Source organism: Mus caroli, unplaced genomic scaffold (assembly GCF_978045245.1).
Source record: "Mus caroli unplaced genomic scaffold, Mus_caroli_1 scaffold_7, whole genome shotgun sequence".
Taxonomy (NCBI): Eukaryota; Metazoa; Chordata; class Mammalia; order Rodentia; family Muridae; genus Mus; species Mus caroli.
In genome coordinates, this window is record NW_028227262.1 from 3,020,005 (window position 1) to 3,044,003 (window position 23,999).

The window sequence follows — 23,999 nt, forward strand, 5'->3', positions numbered from 1 at the left end:
TCTTGGGCACATACCCCAAAAGATGCTCCACCATACCCCAAGGACACTTGCTCAACTATGTTCATAGCAGCCTTATTTGTAATAGCCAGAAACTGGAAACCTAGATGTCCCTCAACTGGGGAATGGATAAAGAAAATGTGGTTCGTTCACAAATGGCCCAGGGAGTAAAGGCACTTGACCTGAAATCTGGAGACCTGAAGTCAGTCCCTGCAGCTCATAAAGGTGGAAGGAAAGGACTGTCGCCACAGAATCATCTTCTGGTCTCCAGAGCATGTGCCACAGCATGTGTGCACTGTGGTATGTGTCCCACATGCAGACAAGTATTTATATTTAAACAATTCCTGTACAATTTCAGCTGTTTGTACATACACCTTAAAAAATAACTAGGCAGGTTTCTGACCCAGAGGAAATGTACAGTAAGTTCTGGGTCGGGAATGAGGTTGTGGGAAGAGACTGACTGGCTAGTTCTATTTGTGGTTACACCTTCACTCTCCTTTAAAGATAAAGGGTAAAGATGAATGTGGCCTGGCCTGAGGATGTGCTCCGTGGTGGAGACTGTGCAAGGCCCTACCAGGTTCTAGCTCAAGGGCCTTCTCCAGGTAAGAATAAGAGCTATTAAATATCTAGAGATTTAAACAAGACTCACAGTACATAAAGAGGCATATATGGAATGCCTACAGTGCACTGTTTTGTTTTTTAAATCTTCAATTTGAGTATCCACACAGATGGGAAGCAAAGGAGGCTCAGCTTAAAGCAAGCACTGGGGAAACCAGGTTAAGCACATGGGCTTGTTGAAGAAATGAATGGAGCCTAGTCACCAGAATGCTGGAGTCAAAGTGGCCAAGCCTGCTGATCCAAGCCAACCTCCACCTGAATTTCCCCAGGATCCTGAGAACTGTTTAGGCCCTAATTCTAGGCTTTGTCACAGTGCTTTTTGTATTAGTTTGAGGAATACATGAGCAGGCCCTCATACTTGTAGAGCAAGCACTGTCCCAACTGAGCCACCTCCCAAGCCCTGTAGGTGTGTAACTTAACACTTTTATTAATGTGGCCTTTGGCTTTTCCGTTGCTTTTTACCACACCAAGTGTCCTGACAATGATTTCTTAGGTTTTTTTTTTTTTTTTTTTTTTTGAGACATGGTTTAGCCCTGGGTGTCCTAGAACTCATTTTGTCTACTGTTAGTCAGGGTTTCTATTCCTGCACAAACATGATGACCAAGAAGCAAGTTGGGGAGGAAAGGGTTTATTCAGCTTACACTTCCATGCTGCTGTTCATCACCAAAGGAAGTCAGGACTGGAACTCAAACAGGTCAGGGAGCAGGAGCTGATGCAGAGGCCATGGAGGGATGTTCTTTACTGGCTTGCCTCCCCTGGCTTGCTCAGCCTACTCTCTTATAGAACCCAAGACTACTAGCCCAGGGATGGTCCCACCCACAAGGGGCCTTTCCCCTTTGATCACTAATTGAGAAAATGCCTTACAGTTGGATCTCATGGAGGGATTTCCTCAACTGAAGCTCCTTTCTCTGTGATAACTCCAGCTGTGTCAAGTTGACACAAAATTAGCCAGTACATCTACTAAGCTAGCCTCAAACTCCCAGAGATCCACCTGCTTCAGCCACACAAGTGCTGGGATCAAAGATATGTGCCACCACTGCCCAGCCTAAGGGTGAATGTTATTATCTACTCTGCTGTGGCTTGGACTAGGGCTAGCAGGTATGCTCCTGCATAAACAGCCAGCAGGACTTGCTAACAAATTCAATGCAATGCAAGATATAAAAGAAACTAAAGTCTAAGGTGCCCTGCAAGGATGGGGACACTTTAGAAGTTTGGGGATGAAGAGTTTGGCTTTGGGCAATTTCCGCCTGAAATGTCTCTATGGTAGTTACACACAGATTAGTGTGGAGGTTATGAGAACTCTAAGCAGGAGCTGTAAGTCTGAGAGTCCCAGGGCATTAAAAAATTTTTTATGCGGGTTATAGACTGGGTGAGACCTTGGAAAAATTGAGGGGAGTCACAGCACTATATAGGAATAAGGCATGTATGTGCACAAACACACACACTCCCACATACCCACAAATGCACTGGCACAAACAGCCCCTCCCCCTCCCACCAAAAAAAAAAAAAAAAGGCCGAAGAGCTGAGTATGCAGCTTAGAAGAGCTCTTGTATATAAAGTTCTGGGTTTAAACCCTAGCACCACCTATCCCCTCAGCAAAGACACAAAGTATATTTAAGAAATGTGAGCTTTGTTTTTAAATTAACCCTGAGACCAGACCAGTTTTAAACACTCATCTTTATTGACAAAATAGGCTCCTCTTCAGCACACTCTCATATGTAAGCTTAAAGCTGTTTATTTTGGGGGTGGGGGTGGGGTGGAAAACTTGCTAAAAACAAAGCAAATGTCTTTCAATATTCACAACCTTAAAATTATATCCGAGAAAACAAAGGATAAATAATTTTTTATAAAAATAATTACTTCTCAAATAACATTTCACAATAGACCTGCTCAATACATTGATCTGACTCATCTCAACTGTGCCGCCTTTCTTTTTAAAATTCTGGCCTGGGACAAAACTACATGAAAGAAAGTACCATTAAATTAAGGGTTACTTTCCAAAAAACAATAGAAAAATCTTAAAAATAAATCACTTATATATAAAATATTAAGGCCTCTGCATGAGAACGGTTTAACATCTGGGGTACTGGCCCTTTCCTAGTTGACCTATGACCCCACTCACCTCAAACTTCAGAATGAAAGGTTCTCAAGTGAAAAGTCCTTTTAATTTTGCCAATACATGAAATTACACATAAAATTACACTGCAAAGTAATATGTACTTAACAAATGATATATTGAAAAGTCTAACTTTCTGTCTGTGCTAATTTCAGTATGGACTTCAGATACAAGTATAGTGTATTTTTAGCCATATCTCACAATCTTTTATTCTTATCACTGCAGAAAAGTTTAGGTTGCAGTTGGTATGAAAGCACACTTCTGTATCCTGTGGCCTTAAGCTTTTTTTTTTGAAGTGCAAAGCACAATCCCTTCGTGTCCACACTTCACTGCCAGTTTCTGAGTCACAGGTTGTAGGAAACCTCACAGGTTACAAGAACTAGATGGGGCTTAGACTCAGAACTTTGATTTTTGGAACCTGTATCTACTTTGTAAGTGTATGAAGAGTAATTTCTTAAATAACAATAAAGGAATTCCAAATTAACTGGAAATGACCATACCTATCTCATTACATTAAATTGTCAACTCTTGTCTATTGGTGAACTGTCTTGTATCCTTAAACATCATGAAAAGAGGAGGAAGAATCAGGTTCATTGTTAACAGAGAACCAAAACATAATCTTTCAAAGTAGTTTAACCTACTAAATGTGTCTATCTATGGCTGCCTTTCTTAGAAAGTATATTCTTTGTCTTTCCTTCCTGAGATGCATACACTTAAGCAAGTCATGAATAACTGCTAGCTAAGAGTTATGGGAATTAGGTGTAAGTATGTTCCTTCTGTTTGTGATGCAAGTGACATATTCCTATAGCCTTTAAGCATGAACTGCCTTTGATGAGGGCCGAGCAAATGGGCAGGTGAGCACCAACGCAGCAGCTTTATGTACACAAGCTATGCCAACTCTGACACTGAACAGGAAGGTAAGACTTAGAACAAAGTCTTCCATTCAGAAAACCACACCAACCTTACTTTAAAAATTGTGATAATTTAGGCTTTCCAACATTTATTAGGAGTATTCAGGGTGATCTATGTAGCATCTAAGAAGCCAACAGCACTTCTGAAACTGCAGTGCTCAGCAGGACCTTGAAGACTCGCTGTTCACTGTGGCTCAGCTTCTCCTTTCTGACTGTGATTGGGATCTGGTTTATGACCACTGGTTATACTTTCTGCTGCTGTCTCTCTGCCAGTGTCCCTGTACATACCAGAGGGAAAAGGCTGACTGAAGTTGGGTTTTATGTTCACACATCCACTCACTTCTGGGCCCATTCTAGTGACCACACAGAAAGCCACTCAGCTCTTCCTCAGACTCAGGTCACTGTTAGTCACTAAGGCAGATAGAGATGTACTCTCTGATGCATCATCCTTCCGAAGGTTCAAAAAGGATTCTCGAGTTATCTGAAGGATCTCTCTCAAGCCTTTATTTTCTTGCTGTAAGAAAACAAGGAAAACCCAAGATGAGAAACATGCAGAAACAGAAACTGCTGATTTGGCTGACTCCCTTAAGACAGCTCCAAGAGGGATACATATTTTAAAAGTTAATTTTATGAAGTGTGGCACAGAAAGCACTCTATAACACATAAATGGATAGATATACTATGAGTTACAGGCAGTCACAACCTCAATCTAAACAGATTTCAAAGCCTGGTGTGGTGACACCTGCCTTTAATCCCAGCAGTTGTTAGGCAAAGGCAGGGGGATCTCTGTGAATTTGAGGGCTTTCTAGTTTGCATAAGGGTTCTAGGCCAGCCAGGGCTAGACAAAGGCAGATTTCAAATGGTGTTAAGATGCAGCATCAGTACTCAGCCTCCTCACGGCTGGAAGCCCTAGGGGTGCAGATGCAGCAGGGGACTAGGCAGAAGTCAGCTTGTTCTGCACACAGACTGGAGGTGATATATGTGTATATAAAACACCCATCAACACTCACGCTAGGGATACGTTTATATGAATAAGACTTTGACGTAGATTTCATCACTCAATAGAAGTTAGTAGGTATGTTTCCCCAGCAAAATTTAAGTTCAGTCAAGACCAGCTGAGGTAATTATTTTTCAGAAAGAAATGTAAATGGTTATTTAATATTGTAAGCAATTTTGTCATTTTATAACCTATTCTCTACAGCAGTTGTGGGCTTACTTTCCAAGTCTCAATGGTCTGGCCCAAGGGTTGTTTCTGAGCATAGTTCTGACTTCTCCTTTTGCATTACCACAACGAAGCTGAGCAGATATAAACTGACTAGTTTGCAAAGTCCAAAATGCTTTCTGGTCCTTTGCTGAGAAAGCCGACCTACCCGTATTATATAATGGGAGAGTACTATCTGCTCCAAGACAGATAGGTTTTATGGCCATCCATAAGAAATTTCCTGATCGTGATTCCAAACAAATTGATTTAAATTTTATTTTCTGGGTGTATCTGTTCTATGTGTTTATGTACATTTGAAGACAAAAAGCTGAAGCCAGGAGTCTTCCTCTGTTGCAATCTACTTTCTTTTTTGAGATAGGGTTTCTTTTTTTTTTGGTTTTTTGAGACAGGGTTTCTCTGTGTAGCCCTGGCTGTCTTGGAACTCACTCTGTAGTGGCTGGCCTCGAACTCAGAAATCCTCCTGCCTCTGCCTCCCAAGTGCTGGGATTAAAGGCGTGCACCACCACGCCCGGCTGAGATGGGGTTTCTTGTTGAACCCGGAACTTATTGTCCCAGCTAGCCATTGTACCTGACGTTTACAATGGTGTTAGATCCAGAGTCAGGTCCTCCTGCTTCACAGTCCAGCTGTCCACCCGCTGGAGAGCTGAGGCTAACCTTCCTGATCCTCCTGCCTCTCCTTCCCAAGTGCTACAATTAAAGGAGCACCACACCTGGTATTATTTGTGCATTATAATTTTTTTTATATCATTATGATCTCTAGCACAAAGAACTGAATTTTTAAAATTATGAAATTGAAGAAATTCATATATATGTGAATGAATTCATATACATATACTTCTTCAATTTCATAATTTTAAAAACTCAGATATATATGAACACAATGCAGAATCAAAACTCAACCTTTTCTTTTCAAGACAGGGTTTCTCTGTGCAGCTCTGACTGTCCGGGAACTCGCTCTGTGGACCAGGCTGGCCTTGAACTCAGAAATCCACCTGCTTCTCTCTCTCACATGCTGGGATTAAAGGTAAGTGCCACTATGCCTATTTTAACAGTCAACTTTGTCAGCTACTGGTATACTTATGCATCCCTGCAGACCCCAGACTCTGACATTACTACCCAGTGGTCTATTCCACTGGCTGTTACCAGCATTCAGATTCAGGAATCATTACAACCAACTTAAAGAGTGTGGGTGTTAAGACTGGGAATGTTCTCTGGTTGAATGTTTTCAGTGATACTTTCAACTCATATTTAATTTAAAGTTTAAAACTCACTTCAAGTTGAAATATCCGCTCCTGTTCCTTGCAACCCTGCTGCTCGTCAATTTCAATAGCTTTTCTCATTACTGCTGCCATCTCGGTGATTTGGTCAACATGTGCTTGCAACTCCTGGAAGAAAGGGTGGACGTGGAGATGAGAGGAAGACTTTACTAGGTTTGAGTTGTCTCTTTTGATAGAACCACACTGCCACCTAACACAAGTGTGATGTCCTTGTGTGGCCTCTTAACATGAATCATAACACACTGGTGGACATCAGGTGTCAAGATTAGTATTAAGGATATGCATCACAATATAACTCAACCCCAGAGCAAAATACTTATTCACATTTATCATGACCAGGAAGATTTCTTTTTCACATCTACATGTACTGTGGTAAAAGGGGAAAGATTAAAAACTGTTGGCACACATGCTATTTCTTCTTCCCTGAAGCCTGTGTGACTCAGTCTCCTCTGTAGTATTAATGCATATAAGCTGATTCAACTCAACCAATCCTCCTTGAGAGTAAGAAGAATATTGTTTACATCCGTCTGTTACTTATCTAGTGTTTGTTGTGTAAGAATTATTACGTAAAATGAACAAAGTGCTATGGAGTATTAAAACACAAACTGGCATTTTTTTCCCACTTGATGAAAATAGAATTAATTTCATTATATTAGATACCCATATTTATCAGTTTTACAATTTCTTTCAATCTCATTCCTTGCTTTTTACATATCTATGATGTGTCAAGCAGTAAGCCAGGCAACAAAAGTGCAGTTCCTCTCAATATACCTCCCCTAACCTTATGAGCTTTGTTCAGTAAAGGAGACAAAGGGGTTTAAAAATTGAACAGAGGCCCGAGAATAATCACCTTGTTAATACAAAAAAACGAAGAGTCAATGAAAAAAAATTCCCAAATGAACATCAAGTCTTTTAGATAGTTGGATGGTTATAGGAAGGATTTGATCAAGACCTTAAAGAACCCACATAACTATTAAACTGCAAGAGCATCCTATCACTGAGCTACGCCCCAGCCCCATTTAATAATCTTGCATGTTTTTGGTTCTGGAGAATGAATCCAGGGCTACACCCTTAGTGGAGGTTATACCTTTGTCTTAATGGAGAAATCTTTGTAACATAGCACTCAGAAGACACAATAAAGAATTAATCTGTTTTGTCTAGTACAGTGCAATTAAAATAAAAACTAAGTACGTTAAAAATTAGTAATCCTGTCTCTCACTTGTACAACACTTTTAAGTGGTCAATGGTGATATGTGGATAAGTACCTTCCACATGATACACAGATACCCTCTATGGTCTACTGGACAGCCCTGGATTAGCCTGTGGTAGCAAAGCTGTTACCAAAGCAAGGAGTTACCATTGTCTGCCATACTGCAAGGTCACTAAGATGCCTGTTACAGAGGACACAGTACAGAAAACTGAATAGCTGAATGACGGTAAGAAATTTTGAATACCAATGGCTTTCTCAGTTTATAATGTAGTCACAACTGTGGCACTAGCATAGGCTTAAAAGGAACATAGGAAGCCAATAATTTCTTGCCTTTAAAATGAAGAGTGGTGTTGATTTTTTAGTACAGTCTGTTTTAACAAGACCATCCGGAAGAAACAAAGCATACTTTGCATGAATTAGAGGCCCCGTGAATGACTTACTAACTGTGAGGGTCCCACTGCTTTTAAGGGACACAAAGCAAGAGCTATACGCTCTGAAGCTCAGGCACCAACAGAGCTGTCTTGACACACTGCTCACTTCTATGTCTGTTTATTCCTACTCTGCAGCAACAAAACTTAAGACACAAGCAGAGAGCATCACTATGTACAGCTATGTCTGCACAAAAGGCTTTCCTATTTGTGAAATCAAACAAAAGGACTGCAAATAATTAAAGATCTAAATTAAAAGTTTCAAGTTTGATGGACCAGCCCTTTTATTCTAATAGGCTTAAAGTTATTATAAAGAAAATACAGTTTTCTTTTTTTAGACAGGGTCTTACTGCATAACTCTGGCTAGCCTGGAACGCACTATGTAGACCAATCTGGCCTCAGACTCACAATGACCTCCCTGCCTCTGCCTTCTGAGTAAGAAAACATTTAGAAATACACAGTTTTATAACAAAAACTTCAGCAGCGTCTAGCAAGAGCAAAAAAAAGATGGTAGGTAAACATCTCGAAAGTTTCTGTCACACTGTGTGTATGTATATACACACACATATATACATATACATATATACACATACACACAAAGACATTATTTATAGTTTTATGTATGTAAATTTTATGTATGTATATGTATAATTACTTATATCCTGTGCATGAAACACAGAGAACTTGGGACAAACTGAAGCGTCTTAGACTCAGCAGCATGGCCATGAAAAGCACACCGTTCTTTCATTGATTCCATTTATTTGCTGATCTAATCTGAAGGGCAAGTCAAAGTAAAACAAGTTTTTAAATGGACCCCACTTCCGTCCATCCCCAAAGTTGGCTGTTTGATTTAGTGTACATTCTGATTTGCCTCCAAGTGCCTCCTCTCCAGTCCGTGCTGAGGTGCTTCAAGGATGTGCCGAGATGCATCCAGGAAGAATCCTTCGCAGCTGTTACGATGTACCATGTCAATCTGTAGTACAGAGTCATTATAGTGTTAATACGGATTTTATCCGTCATAATAAACTGAGTGAGTGTTAGTTCATGCGTGTTAGCCAACTGTGGAATGTTTGCTTTTTTAAGATTTCCAAAAAGGCATCTGTTAAAAAATAATGTAAAAATATGTATTTGGACGAAACTAAGTTATGTTTTCTAGTGATTTTTAAATATGGACTCAAAAAGCTCTAGGTGAGTGTAAAATTATATTACTGTAGCTTCAAGTGGGACTCATGCTCCAAAGTGCAGCTACATTCGTCTGTTCCCCCAAGCGTGCTCCAGAACTGTTTGTGTTTAGGCATATTAGACCACTGGTGCCTAAACAATTCTAGAATCCTGCACCTTTGTGCCTTTGTCTCATTTCTCTGCTTTTGCATCCCCCACTCCTGTAGTTAATTCAAGGCTAGATTAAATAATTTGCCTTTTAGACTTTGCTCCTTCTACTATAATAACTACTAATTTTTATCATACTACCTTATATCATAGTTACTTTTTTCCCTCTATCTTCCATTACACTGTAAGCTTAACAGTAATATAATGAATTCCTTCATTTACCTTGTTCTTGCCTACTAACAACTAAATACAGGGTACTAATCAATGTTTAATTTACTGAGCCAGAGTGTCTCCTTTTTGGGAAAAATCAAAACCACAAACATTAGTATGCATTAGTTAGAATTAATAGCAAATAACTGAACAGTCACTTTACGGAAGGCAATGATCAGCACTCAGATGACCTCAATCTACATAATAAGAATGGAAGCCTTAGTGGCTACTTAGGAAGTGTTTAACTTTTAAATGACAGGAGAGCATAGATGAATGGTACACCAGTGGGTTTTATTTTTGGTATGGGAATTCAACCCAGAGCCTCAGGCATGCTCAGCACATGCTCTACCATGGAGCTTGCCCCATCTCCTCATGTGCTTTAGAAAACAGATGCTGCCACAGTGGCTACTACATGGGACTAACGATCTGCTGGATTTTACTCTACACCCCTAGCTCCTGCCCACCATAGTGTTTACTCTTCTTTCAAAATTTCATTTTTAGAATTGTAGAACATGAGGGCCTTTGAAAATTAAAACTGCATTTCAATTCTTTATACTTAAAAAAAATCCTCTTAGTTACGCATTTACTTATTTCTTTGTAGGAGGGTAGAGTTAAGATAGCATCTCATGTAGTCCAGGCTATCCTTAAATCTTGACCTTTTTGCCTCTATCTCACAAGTACTGGGGTTAAAGGGGTGAGTGCTACCAGACTTACGTATACACTGAAATGCTCTGTAACGAATATTATCATTAACAATATAGACTTTACATTCAGAAGACCAGTTAATACCCAAGAACTTCCATTTTGTTAGGGCATGAATATTACAACTAGATAATATTAAATCCAATTTTAATTCTTTATTTTCCTACTAACACAAGAGGTAGCTGTTAATTCTTAATATGTAGATCTGTCAACCAAAGAATACTAATAATTACTTAATTTTGATGGAATAATTTAAAAATCTAGACATCATCATGGAAAAAAATATTTAAAAAATTCAAGAATATGTATCAATAATTGAGAAATATATATATATATAAAACATAACTACCACTATTTCTTAAATAATATTAGTTGTAAGTAGGTTACTTTATCGTTATCCAATCTAGTTTAGTATTTTTATTTCACACTGGCAGTTAAAATTCAGTTTAATGTAAACAGCAACAGTTATCCTGCTTGTCTTGACAACTGACCCCCAAGTGACCCTAAGTAAACTGACTGCAAGAATGCTCACCCTAGCCGGGCGGTGGTGGCACATGCCTTTAATCCCAGCACTTGGGAGGCAGAGGCAGGTGGATTTCTGAGTTTGAGGCCAGCCTGGTCTACAAAGTGAGTTCCAGGACAGTCAGGGCTATACAGAGAAATCCTGTCTCGAAAAAAAAAACAAAAAAAAAAACCCAACCAAACAAAACAACAACAACAACAAAAAAGAATGCTCACCCTAACCACCTCAGCTCTAACCATCTCATGTAGTCCAGGCTATACCTAAATCCTGACCTTTTTGCCTCTATCTCACTAGTACTGGAGTTAAAGGGGTGAGTGTCACCAGGCTTAGGATACACTGAAATGCTCTGTAATGAATATTATCTTCTAAAATGGTATCAACTATACATAGTATTGGTTCAATTCCTTCCCTAACCCCAGTGTTTCCTGAAAATGAGTTGGCCTTATCCAGACTAGACTCTTCAAGAAAGCAATCTACACCCAGCAGCTGCCTGACCTTAAAAGCATTTCAGTGTCTATCTGTCTAACATGTAGCATTGCACAAACTTACTAGAAAAAAATTACTTAGAAGCAGAGAATCTTTTATTTTTAAAATGTTTTCTGTAAACACATACCACACACACACACGCACACGCACACGCACACACGTGTGCGCCCCATCTTAAAGTTACTAAAGAAACCAATCAGGAGGCAGAGGCAGGTGGATCTCTGAAGGCTAGCCTGGTCTACAGAGTGAGTTCCTGGACAACCACAGGCTATATAGTGAGACCCTGTTACTAAGGAGCAAAGGGAGTTAGAAGAATAAGCCAAGTAAAAAAACAGTATGCAACAAGATATGGGGCGGGGGGGGAGGGAATGATGACTGAAAATAATTAAAAATGTGAGGTATTTTATATGCATTGAAACAATTATTACTAGATTTTCATTGTTTAAAATCTGAATGTAGGTTAACCAATGCCTCCCCCACGCCATTTTCATTCCAAGTCAATTTCGTAGAAAGGATTACCTTTGAGTGTTGCTCTTTTAACTTCATTATTATACCTGGGTCATCTTTCTTGCTGGCCATGAGCAGTCTGAACATCTGCTCTCGGTACTTGCTCATTATCAGTTCCAGGGCAGACTGGTGCTCTTCCAGGGATGTCCGCAGTTCTATCAAGAACAATGTGCTTTTATTCAGATGAGCTAAGATTATGTAAACTATGCTCTTCCATATAATATTTACTGAAACACTGGCATCTTATAGGTCTACCATGGTACATGCACAGAAGACAACCTGCAATTGACCTTTACCTTTGACCCCATGGGTTCCAGGGATAGAACTCAGGCTGTCAGGCTTGGTGGCAAGTGCCCTGATCTGCTGAGCCCTCTCTCAGCTTTTCAAAGGGTTCATTTAAAACTCATTTCTTAGAAATAACTTCAGACTGGGGAAAGTTCCACAGAAGTGGAGTGTTGCGATGAACTTGAGCTCTTATGTTGATTGAAGACTGAAGGAATGAAAAACCTACACAAGGGGTGTGGCAGTGAAGGATGTCTTAAGAACTGGTTTGCAATGGCAGAATGTATGTCTGGAGGACAGACCAGGAACTGACTGAAGGGCCTTGTTCAAGAAAATAAAATACTTATTCTGGAAAGCTCAGTCTAATGTGTGTGTTGGAGGAGAGAGAGACAGGATGGCAGGGATCATGAGTACCCTGGCTGGGACGGTAGAGGATGGAGTGGAGTTCCTTTACAGGTGACAAAAACAGTGCAAACGGGATGTCGAAGAGAGGCATCTAAGATGATGCCAAGCTGGGCAAACATTCACACAGAGGACTGGATAAAGCAGCAATAAGTATATCTAGGGATACAGACCAGAAAATGAGGTTAAATGTAAAAAAAAGTAACAGCAGACAAACCAGAAGATTGGCAGGTCCTCTGGAGGGCAGTTATAGAGACTATAAGCTCTGCCTGATGTGGGTGCTGGGAAATGAACCTGAGTCCGCTGCAAGTGCTCATAACTACTGAGCCATCTCTCCAGCCCCTCTCCCACTTATGAGTATACGAATTAGTCCCAAACCAATATCATGATGAAAGATTAAAGTTCTCTTTAGTGACATTTATCTTGCCTTTGTTCTCTTGTTGTAATTCTCTGATTTGTCTGTTTTCTTGCTGGATTCCCATAACTAGTGTGGATCGTGGCCGATGTCTTGCTACTTCATTAAGTTCTTGGATTTCTTCCTGATACTAACGAAAAGGTTAAAGAACAAATAGAGGAAGGCATTACTTGCAAATTTTTATCTGAAATATGAGTATAAACGAGCAGAACCTCCTAGTATTAAACAGGCATTATATGACCCAACATTCTATTCCTAAGGAAGAGAAAATGTTCACAATGCTCTTACTCATAATAAGAAAAAAAGAGAAGAGTCCAAGGATCTAGCCACGGAAGAAAGGAGAAACAGGATACACTGAGTCCCCTTGCAGTGGAATATTATGGGACAATGAGTAGATACATATTACAACCCAGATGAATTTTTAAACATGGTAAGAGACCAATCACAAAAGGCAGGTATCTCACATCGTACTCACATGCAGTGTCTAGAGCAGGCCATCCACTGGGAGAGAAGCTCAGTGGTTTCCAAGGTTGAGGGCAGGAAGCCAGAAAGACTGATGGATGTATACAAAATGGAGGAAGCAGATTTTTCTTGGGGAATGGTCAAAGACTGCTTATTATGTAGCTTTGGCTGTCCTCGAAGTCACTATGTAGACCAGGCAGGCCTCAAACTCAAAGAGATCCACCTACTTCTGCCTCTTAAGTGCTGGGATAGAGGCATGTACCACCATACCTGTCTGGATTTTGATTTTTTTTTTTTAAGTGGGAATGCAACTTTAGAATTCATTTTTCTTGAGGCATTCTTACTGAATAGGTATCAAGAAATTCATCGTAACTGGTGTTTAAAAGAGAACGGCCCCGCAGGCTCACAGGGAGCAGTGCTGTAGGAGGCGGGCCTTGGAGTAGGTGCATGACTAGGGGTTAGTCTTAAGGTCTCAGAGGGTCAAGCCTGTTCTCTTCCTGCTGCCTGTGGATCAAGATGTAGAATTCTCAGCTCCTCTACACCACGTCTGCCTGCATGCTTGCCATGATGATAATGGACTAAACCTTTCAAGTGTAAGCCAGCCCCAATTAAATGTTTTCCTTTAAAAAGGTTGCAGTGGTCATAGTGTCTCTTCACAGCACTAAAACCCTAACTAACACACTCCTCGTTCCTAACTTCAGGAGTCAAACTCCTTTGGCTGCTAGAGAGATGGCTCAAAGGTTAAGAACAGTGGCTGCTCTTCCAGTGGTCCTGAGTTCAAGTCCCAGCAACCACATGGTGGCTCACAACCATCTGTAATGAGATCCGATTCCCTCTTCTGGTGTGTCTGAAGACAGCAAGACAGCAATAGTGTACTCATATACAATAAATAAATAAATCTTTAAAAACATATCATACCAGGTCTATGCTTACTGGAGTGCAGGAGTCAGGCTGGATGGTCAGGGAGCATATGGTTTTAGGGAGACATAGATGCAAAGTAGAGTAAGTGACCTTGCTACACTATTTCTGGTGACTTTTAAAGAGCCTTAGTTCAGGGCTGCTTGCTTGCTTTTTTCCCTTCTTCCTTCCTTTCCTTTTTTTTTTTTTTTTAAAAGAGACAGAGAAAAACAGTTTTCCTCTTTGTACCCCTGGTTGTCATGGAACTTTCTCTGTAGCCCAAACTGGATAACTCAGAGATCTGCCTTCCTCCCAAGTGCTGAGACTAAAGGCATGTGTCACCACCGCCCAGCTAGGGCTGCTTTTTTTAAAGCTGGAAATCTTTATGAAGGGATGGCTTACACAGTAGCTGAATTTGATTGTCTACTGGAAGATTCACCCACATTCTATTACTAAGAAGCAAAACCTACTTAATTTCTTTCTGTAAATAATAGATTTAAAACATGCTAGAAAAAAATTAACTTGAAATAACTACATAGGGTGAAAAAATAGGTATTTTCTTGCATTATTTCCAAAAACTATTTGGTTGCTCGATAATATCCAAGCACTTTTATAAGGAAAATTATAAACATCTTGACATATAACACAGCAAAATGTCCAATGCATGCCAACATTAGTGAAATGTGTTATCTGGTCCTTAAGAAATGTATTTAGACTTAACAATTTCACTTATTACTTAATCAAATGTGCATTTTAGTCAAAAGAGGGATGAAATTTATAGGTTTTAAAATACATATATGTCTTAGGGTTTCTACTGCTGTGACAAAACACCACGACCAAGAAGCAAGTTGGGGAGGAAAGGGTTTATCTGGTTTATACTTCCATAACTATGTTCATCATCAAAGGAAGTCAGGACAAGAACTTCACAGGGCAGGAACCTGGAGGCAGGAGCTGATGCAGAGGCCATGGAGGGGTGCTGTTTACTGGCTTGTTTCCTATGGTTTGCTAAGCCTCCTAATCTTATGGAACCCAGGGATAGCACCACAAACAACAGGCTGCCTCCCACCCCCATCACTAACTGACAAAATGCCTTACAGCCGAATCTCATAGAGGCATTTTCTTAACTGAGGCTCTGTCCTCTCTGATGACTCTAACTTGTGTTAAGTTGACACACAAAACTAGCCAATATACCTACCAAAATACATGTCACTAAAACATAATACCCTAGTCCAAAATGAAACAAACATATAAGTGAGGCTACTTGAAAATTTTAATTAATTAGAAATTATTTGCTTAAGTAGTAGTTTATTGTAGTGACTGAATGAAAATAGTTCCCACTGGCTTAAGGAGTTGAACACTAGGTCACCAGCAAGTGGCACTATTTGAAAGGATTAGGAGGTGTGGCTTTGTTAGAGGAAGTGTGTCACTCAAAGAGGTGGCCTTTGGCATTTCAAAAAAGCCCATTCCCAGAGTCTCCCTGTTGCCCTGTGGATTCAGATGAGGAACTCTCGGCACCTACTCCAGCATGTCTGCCTGTATGCCGCCAAGCTACTTGCCATGATAATGCATTAAACTTCACAGCAACAGAACACTAACTGAGATATTTATAATTTATGTATTACTTAGCCAAGTATTAATAAAACTTTGGTAAGTAAAGTCCGCAAGGGAAAGTCAGACCTGCTTCATCGCTTCCACTCGCTTGCTGAGGGCAGTGGTCTGCTCGATGAGAGACTCTGCTGCATCATCATGATCTCTCAACCTTTCAACAAGGGCTTTAGCGTCAGCAAGTGCCTTCTCAATGGTGCAGCTCATTTCTAAAGGAGAACCAATAAATAAATTAAAATCAGGACTTAAAGTTAACATATCATATCATCATAGATTTCCTTCTTAAGCTTCACTTTCTGAGACTTCATTATTTAGTGAGGAAAAGCAGTTAGGAATATCCTATACTACCTGGTAGGATACCATAAGCTTAAATGCAAATCTTACTGTAAGAACTCTCCTTTGTCTGTCCCCTCTTCCTGCACCCTCCCCTGCCCCTGTGTGTGTGTGTGTGTGTGTGTGTGTGTCGGGGCGCCCGTGTGCTTTGCTATCTATGTCAAAGTCTCAACCCCCTCTTGGAGGAGTTTTTGCTTCTTATGTAAAGTGACATTAAGATCCCAATTCTTGAATCTTTCCTTGGGGTGGGAAGTTTCCACAGAGAATATCATTAGCCACTACAGGCAACTTTCACTATGTTTTAACAGACACTAAAGGGATTTTGAGATGGCTGAACCTAATATTCACTTCTTTTCTCAAGCGCATGGACCAGAAACAGCAGGTGTTCAGCTGCACTTTGAAGGAGTCACCAAAGGCAACCCCTAAATATCAGCAAGAGCAAGAGGAGTCTTGAAGAGCCCAGGCCTGGGCTGCAGTAGCAGCAGGGACACAACAGTAGGACAGACATCTGCTGCAAAGGTGCCATGGCTCAGGCAGGGCAAGTCTTTCCTCTGCAAGGTGGGTGAACAAGAGTTCCAGCAATCTATGGTGTGGGGATCCAGGCCACAAGCCCAGCAACAATGCTGCTGGGAAGCATAAACTGAAACCCACATGGTGGCCTCACAGGAGGCTGACTGACAGGCCATGATAGCCTCCAAAGCAAAACAGAAATCTGAAAAAACAAGAGATTCCTTCTGTAACAGATTCCAAAAATGACAAATAGGTGAAATGCTGGATAAAGAATTCAGCAAAGCTGGGCAGATCTCTGTGAGTTCAAGTCCAGCCTGGTCTACATGGTGAGTTACAGGACAGTGAATATAGTGAGACCCCATTTCAAATAAACAAATAGACAAGCAAACAAATAAAGAAACAATTTAAGAGAATAATTCTTAAGATGCTCAGCTAGGGGCTGGAGTCATGGTTCAGGGGCAATCATGCTTGCTGCTCCTGCAGAGGACTGCAGTTTAAGTCCCAGCACCCACACCAGGTGGCTCAGAACTGTCTATAACCTCAGGTCCAGGGATTCAATACTCTACCTGGCTTCAGCACACCCCAATGCATGCGTGCATACCCACACAGACAAACAGACAGACAGAAAGACACACACACATATGTAAAACTTAAGGTCAGACAGCTCAATAGATTTAAAAAAAATTACAATATTGAATGAAATTACAATTACAGAGCAAGACATGAGTAAAAAACACGAAAAAGAACTAAAGAGAAATCCCAGAAATGAATTCAATAAAATGGTTCTTTAAGATAAATTTATAGCATAACATAAAATATTCCTATTAGAATCTAAGATCTGAAATCAATTATATAGGCCCTAACCTTGAGAAACCAGAAAAAGAGCAGAATAAACCCAAAGTTAATAGAAGATAAAGAATTAAACTCAGTAAAACTAAAAGCCGGTTCTTTAAAAAGACCCATAAAACAAAGAGGGTGATGTATGTGTATGTATGGAGATGGGGAGTGGGGCATGTAGAGAGAGGTATTGAGAGAGATTTAAGTAACCAAACCAAGAACAAATGAAGAGATGGGGGTGGTGACCCATAATTGCAATCCCACTACCCAAGAGTTTGCAGCAGGTGGATCAAGAGAAGGAGTCTAGTGTGGGTTACACAGTCTGTCTCAACTCTCACTCGCTTAAAGAGCAAGGAAATCACTGCAGAGCCATAATACACTTTAAACACAAGTGAACAGAATAACACATCTCATATACATGAATTAAGAAATTGAGATTAGGGGGCTGGTGAGATGGCTCAGTGGGTAAGAGCACCCGACTGCTCTTCCGAAGGTCCAGAGTTCAACTCCCAGCAACCACATGGTGGCTCACAACCATCCGTAACGAGATCTGGCACCCTCTTCTGGAGTGTCTGAAGACAGCTACAGTGTACTTACATATAATAAATAAATAAATCTTTAAAAAAAAAAAAAGAAATTGAGATTAAACAGATTAATTCCTCAAAACCCACAAGTGACATAAAGTCATACAAGAAGAAATAAATAACTAGTAATAGTCCTATAACTATTATAGTCACTGGAGTTACATAACCACAAGCCCACAGCTATTTTCTGACAAGTTTAACTAGGAAAGAAACTGAGTTAAAAATATCTTACAAAAAAAAGCTCCATACCCAGAGAGCTTCAGTGACAGATTCTAAAACACATCAAGGGCTTGAGATGTGGCTCACAGTTAAGAACACTGCTGTTCCTGCAAAAGACCTAGGTTTGCTTCTGAGCACCTATGGGTAGCTCCCTAACACTAATTCCAGGGGATTTGACACAATCCCATGAACTCTGCAGACAGCAAGCATGTACTTGGAGCACATACATACATACATACATACATACAGGCAAAAGGTTCACATACATAAAATATGTGGAGAAAGGACTGTGCTCTGCAGTGAGAATTTGGCTTCCAGTTTAAACCAACACCCAGTTACGCTATGTGAGGTGTGGATAAGAGGCTGTCTGTCTCACAGAAGGTGATGATGATTTGCCCTATGCACTTAGCAGGGCTGTGATTTTTGCCAGCAGCAGATAATTTAATTCTGGGGACTCTGGAGAGGGTATAAATGGGAAAGCCCCAAGAGGGTCTGTGGCAGCGGATGTTCCTCTTGCTGCTGCTATTGTGTTTGCTGGATATTCTGATGAGGATTGCACTTGCCCCTAACAACTGGATGCCTTTAATCAGCAGAAGTAGTCTAAAGAGGTCTATGCCCCCTTTAACCTTTCTTCTCTTCTACCTAGTGTTGTGGGGTTGGAAGGGAGGTAGAGGTATAAGAACCAACTAAAATAGCTAAAAAATATGCCAACAATGCTCAAGGGTTTAAAGACTCATAAAGACAACAGGTTTTCAGTCATTAATCTAATGCAGCTAGAAACTGACAAGCTGATTTTGCAATTACTACAGAAAGCAAGGAAATCAGAATCACAGGCCACAGAAGACTGACTGATTTATTTCTGAATGTGCAAAAGGAATGTGGTGCTCATACTCCTGTAACTCAAGCACTGAGAAGGCTAAGACAGGAGGATCACTCCAAGTTTGGGGTTAGCATGAACTACCACATAGTGAGTTCAAGGCCATCTTGGGCTATACAAAGTTTAAAAAAAAAGGTAAAAAGGCAAATCAGAGGGTCTCAGGACTAGACCATGGCTTAGTGGTTAACAGTGCTGTGCTCAACTGTGAGGACTAGTGTTTAGACACCAAGACCCTTGGCAGGGAACCCACAAATGTCACCAACCCCAGCTGCAAAATAAAGCCCTCTTCCAGCCTTCAAGGCCAAATGTACACACCACACACCCATACACATATCCACATACCCATTTTTTTTTTTTTTTTGTGAGAAAGGTTAGCATCTTTTCAACAAGTGGCACTGGAAGAACTAGACATGTATATGCTGGAAACTAATCTCAATACAATTCTATTTATAAAGTTTTTCTTAAAATGGAACACAAATGAGTATAAAATGAGAAATGGTAATGTTTTAAGAAAAAAAATGCAAAGGAAATCCTTATAATCTGGAGATGGTAAAGAAAATCTCTATAGTCTGGAGATGGTAAAGAAAACTCTATAATCTGAAGATATTAAAGATCTTTTTTAGGCATGATACCAAAAGCATGAAACATAAGAACTCTATAAACTACTGATAAACAAGGTTTCATCAAGATAATAAACAGACTGTCAGACAGTTAAGACAGTGGGAGAAGACACACTTGCTGGGGGGAGCCATTCCTAATCCACATCTGATGAAGTACTTGTTTAGGAAAAAAAATATCAGAGGAGCAAAAATAAGTCTAATTTTTAAAAATGGCCAGAAGGCTTTAATATTTATCCTAAAAGATAAATGGCAAATAAATAAAATAAAAAGCACATAGAAAGATGTTTACTATCATTAAAGAAACAACTACAACAGTGATAATATCCATCACAACCATACTCAAACTGCTAGGTAATAATAATAATATATTTACTTTTCTATTCTAGTTGGGTTGCCATGGCACATGTGTGGAGGACAACTGGAACAGGCTCTCTCCACCCAACACGTGAGCTTGGGATCAAACTCAGGCTGTGAGGGTTGGTGGAAAGTGCAGACCCAATAATTTTAGTTAATTCAAAATGGTAGCTCTCTGGACCTGAAGAACACCACCTTATTTTGCCATTTAGACAAAGAACAAGTGTTAACTCCTTTTTTCCATTGAAAAAAATATACTCAAAAATTCCAAATAAAGTAGCTGAATGACAGCCAGCTCGTGCAAGGACTGGAACTCTTCAGCCAAGCTGGATCCAAGGACCTTATTTGCTTCTTCCTACGTAAAAACTGTCTCATAGAAAGAACAAATTCCCTGATTCTACAAAGTGGAATTTCTAAAAGATTTATTTTTTTTTATTTTAAGTCATATGGAAATGTATATAAACAATTTTAAACAACAAACTTTTTAAATAATTTTCATAACTATAAAAATTTAGCAATTGTTTTAAGTATACATAAAAATTAACTAGTCTTAACTAGCAGTGAGTTATGGTGAGCTTTTAAAAAAATGTTCTCTAGGCTGCACAAAAACTAAATAAACTACAACTTTATGTTTTAGATTTAAAAACTCTCATCTACACAGAAGGAATTATAAACAGAAAACTCAACACCTAATTAACATTTCAAAAAAACAGTGACACAGCTTCTGAAAATCTATATACTCATTTCCTGTTTGTAAACCTCAGAAAAGCTTAAAATGTTTTATAATATGAATCTGTTTTGCCATCCTTCTTGAAAGATGCTTCTCTTCCCTTTTGACCAGTAAATAAAGTGGGAGAGATACTGTTTAACACATTCTGTTACACACTAGAAAAATGACTCCAATTTAAAAAAGGAATATTTAGCCGGGCGTGGTGGCACACGCCTTTAATCCCAGCACTCGGGAGGCAGAGGCAGGCGGATTTCTGAGTTCGAGGCCAGCCTGGTCTACAAAGTGAGTTCCAGGACAGCCAGGGCTATACAGAAAAACCCTGTCTCGAAAAACCAAACCAAAAAAAAAAAAAAAAAAAAAAAAAAAAAAGGAATATTTTCAATGTATTTGCTTATTTTCTCAGTGCTTGTCTTAACTAGCCATAATACACTTAAATTATTTTAAACAAGTAGGCTCAAATTACAAAGGTACACCTTTAAGAAACAAGTTTCCTTTCTTCTTTTGCTTCCTGCTTTAGCCACATTTTCACCCACTCGACCACTAAGACATCTGCAGTCAGACTCTTACAGATGGTCCAGAACGTTCTGCTGCTCCTTAGAGAAACCACCACCCACCCACAGCAGCAACTGCCAGCTGGTTACTTTTTAGCTTTAGTTAAGGAAAAATCCGAAAAAATTCAAGTAACTCTTGTTCCTTTCATAAACAAAATCTACTAATTACCGAATTTCTGGAGATTAAAAAAAATGGTGACATATGACAGATGTATTTTTAAATGTCAGGAGTTTAAATTGTTACTGCTCGGGTGGGTACCTCTAGTGTTAGTAAATACAAAGGTAATATATTAACTGGCACATGAAAATAGCAAAATAAAAATGTGTTTCAAGTCATTCAGAGAAATACTTTAAGAGATCAAGAATGTATATAGTCAAATATGGTGGTACATACTTTTACTCTCAGCACTAGGGAGGCAGAGCCAGGTGATTGATTATCTGTGAACTTAAGGCCAGCCTGGTCTATCAAGTGAGTTCTAGGACAGTCAGGACTGTGTACAGATTCCAACAACAACAACCCATAAACAAACATAAAGAATGTATATAAAGAACACATAAAAATGAGTATCTTGTGCAGACATATACACTATTTGAAAGTACAGAAAGTTTCTACTCTTCTTGAAAATTAATGTACTTGGAGCTTGATGAAGAAAAGCAGTTCTTTTTTTGTTTGTGTTTTGTTTTGTTTTTGTTTTTCGAGACAGGGTTTCTCTGTGTAGCCCTGGCTGTCCTGGAACTCACTCTGTAGACCAGGCTGGCCTCGAACCCAGAAATCTACCTGCCTCTGTCTCACAAGTGCAGGGATTAAAGGCATGTGCCACCACCGCCTGGCTGATCTTAAAGTTGAAAGGAATACAATTTGAGAGAAAGAGCACATTGAATGAAGACCAATTTATATGCTCCCTAAAATTGTGGCTATGCTGTGTGTGTGTGTGTGTTCAAATTAACAATCCAAAAAAGAACTAACCTAACCCAAACCAGTTATTTCTAACATATGGCCAAGAGTCGGTAAAATTTTTCTTATGCTGAGCACTATCAAAAACATTTGCATCACATAAAATCCTAGTTGTCAAACATGATACTAACATAGAGTCATTTGAATGCATAGGGTGTGTGCATGCATGTGCTTTTGATTTTATATACAATCTCCAATCACTAACAACAAAAGTACAATTACATAAGTGTTAGGAGTACATGGCTGTTCATTTTCAAAGCAGGTAAGTAAGGGCCTTTACCCTAAAATAAAAAAGTTCCTTTAGGTTCTAATATTCTGACTTCTAAGAGACAGAATTTTTATATCAAATTCTTTAGAATGACATTATAAATAAATAAATATATATATGTGCGTGTATGTATGTATGTGTGTGTGTATGTATGTATGTATGTATATATATATAGCTTGCTCTGTGCCAACACTGAGATAGCATTTATTTTAAATATGAATAAGACATGATTCCAGACTCAAGTTCAAGCTGGCAGGAGAGACAGGTAATTGAACAAATAATACATCCTAATGAATACTGCAAAACTATGTCAAGAGCTATCCGAGTTCATTGTACTGTCAATGTCACCCGAGGGAGTCTAAAAAGAATAATCTATGAATTGGGTTTTGATGATAAGACATAAGGAAAAGCAAGCATTCTAGCAGACTATATGGACTCACATGGCACAGTGGTGTTTAGAAAGGATCTAGGGGTGGCAATAAGATGACACTGAAAAGGTAAAATATGATTTGAGATAGGATGGTAAAAAGCCCTGATGAATCGATATGCTTAAATTAGAACTTGAAAAAGTTTCAGGCGAAAGCATGTCATAGTAAGTATGGAAAGCTGAGGACACCGGTTTGGGGTGGAGGAAGGGCAACTGTAACAGCCACAGTGAAAGAAGCAAAAAACCTGGTGCAGTGTGAGTGGAATACAGAACCGTAGGCAGTTCTGAGGTCCGTGTCTGGAAAGGAGGACGGGAAGAAAAGAGAGTCCTCACTTTTGAGGAGCAGACACAGATGCTGGTAGCAATATAAAAAGCATGTGTCTTTCAAAGAAAACCTTAGAATGGCATTAAGAAAGAATGCGTGCAGACCACACACACCAATAAGCATCCTGTCCACACACATCACTCTGAAAGCAGAGAACTGCACTGTTCTTGAAAATGGTGGAATGCACATACTTGGAGCTTCTGAAACATCTGTCTGGAGAAAACCAGTTTTTCAACTTGGAACCGAATTTGGAAGGCCGCTGAGGGACTCAAACGATCCCAGCAGCTCCCTCAGGACCGTGGCTAAGTCCCAGGCGCAAACGCGGTCAAGTGTGCTGAGGTAAACTCAACAGTGACAAGTCCCTCAGGCCACCGCCCACGGAGCTCCCGAGTGGCAGGAAGGGAAACCCGGAAGGGGTGTCCCGCGGCGTGCAGGCCCAGGGTTTTCAGGGAACTTTCCGTACCTCAGTTCCCAGCAGGACCTCAGGGAGAGCACGGAGAGAGGGAGCCCGGCTCAGAGGCTCGCCCACGCGTGTTAGTTATTCCACTGCGCTTCAGTCCCCCTGGGGCGACGACCACCCGCGAGGTGGAGTGCCCACGGAGTGGTCTCCGCGCCCTCGCTGCGCCTGCTCAGCAAGCGGACGCACAGCCCTGCTCACACAGCGGCGGGACGGACCGGCAACCCACTCGTCTCGGCCCCATCCCGGGCGGACCAGAACCTCCGCGACCCGCAGCCGCGGAGCGACAAGCCTCGCGAGACTTCCCACCGCTGGTTACCGAAGGCCCCACCCCTGGCAAACGGCTGGCCGTT

The 23,999-nt window shown here is 40.2% G+C and overlaps 1 protein-coding gene across 2 annotated transcripts; it reads right to left on the reverse strand.

Annotated features, from left to right (window-relative positions):
* Positions 1-2,273: 2,273 nt before the first annotated feature.
* On the reverse strand, positions 2,274-23,944 carry Fgfr1op2 (FGFR1 oncogene partner 2). 2 transcript variants are annotated; one of them, XM_021164376.3, is made up of 7 exons: positions 23,653-23,943; positions 15,672-15,808; positions 12,648-12,765; positions 11,549-11,691; positions 8,639-8,752; positions 6,136-6,249; positions 2,274-4,156 (listed from the first exon to the last, which is right to left on the reverse strand). In XM_021164376.3, the coding sequence occupies exons 2-7, from the start codon at positions 15,804-15,806 to the stop codon at positions 4,019-4,021; spliced, it is 762 nt and encodes a 253-aa protein (XP_021020035.1). In that variant the 5' UTR covers positions 15,807-15,808; positions 23,653-23,943; the 3' UTR covers positions 2,274-4,018. The 2 variants fall into 2 exon arrangements, with proteins under 2 accessions (XP_021020035.1, XP_085695903.1); XM_085839777.1 differs by lacking the exon at positions 8,639-8,752 and having other exon boundaries at positions 23,653-23,944.
* Between the last annotated feature and the right edge of the window lie 55 nt (positions 23,945-23,999).

Excerpts from the sequence above, each read along its gene's own strand:
- Fgfr1op2 (XM_021164376.3), bottom strand. The coding sequence starts at position 15,806 with ATGAGCTGCACCATTGAGAAGGCACTTGCTGACGCTAAAGCCCTTGTT. Across the intron at positions 6,250-8,638 it reads ACTTGGAGGCAAATCAGAAT|GAGTTGCAAGCACATGTTGA; the intron begins GTACACTAAATC and ends CCTTTCTTCCAG. Across the intron at positions 4,157-6,135 it reads AGCGGATATTTCAACTTGAA|CAAGAAAATAAAGGCTTGAG; the intron begins GTGAGTTTTAAA and ends GTTTTCTTACAG.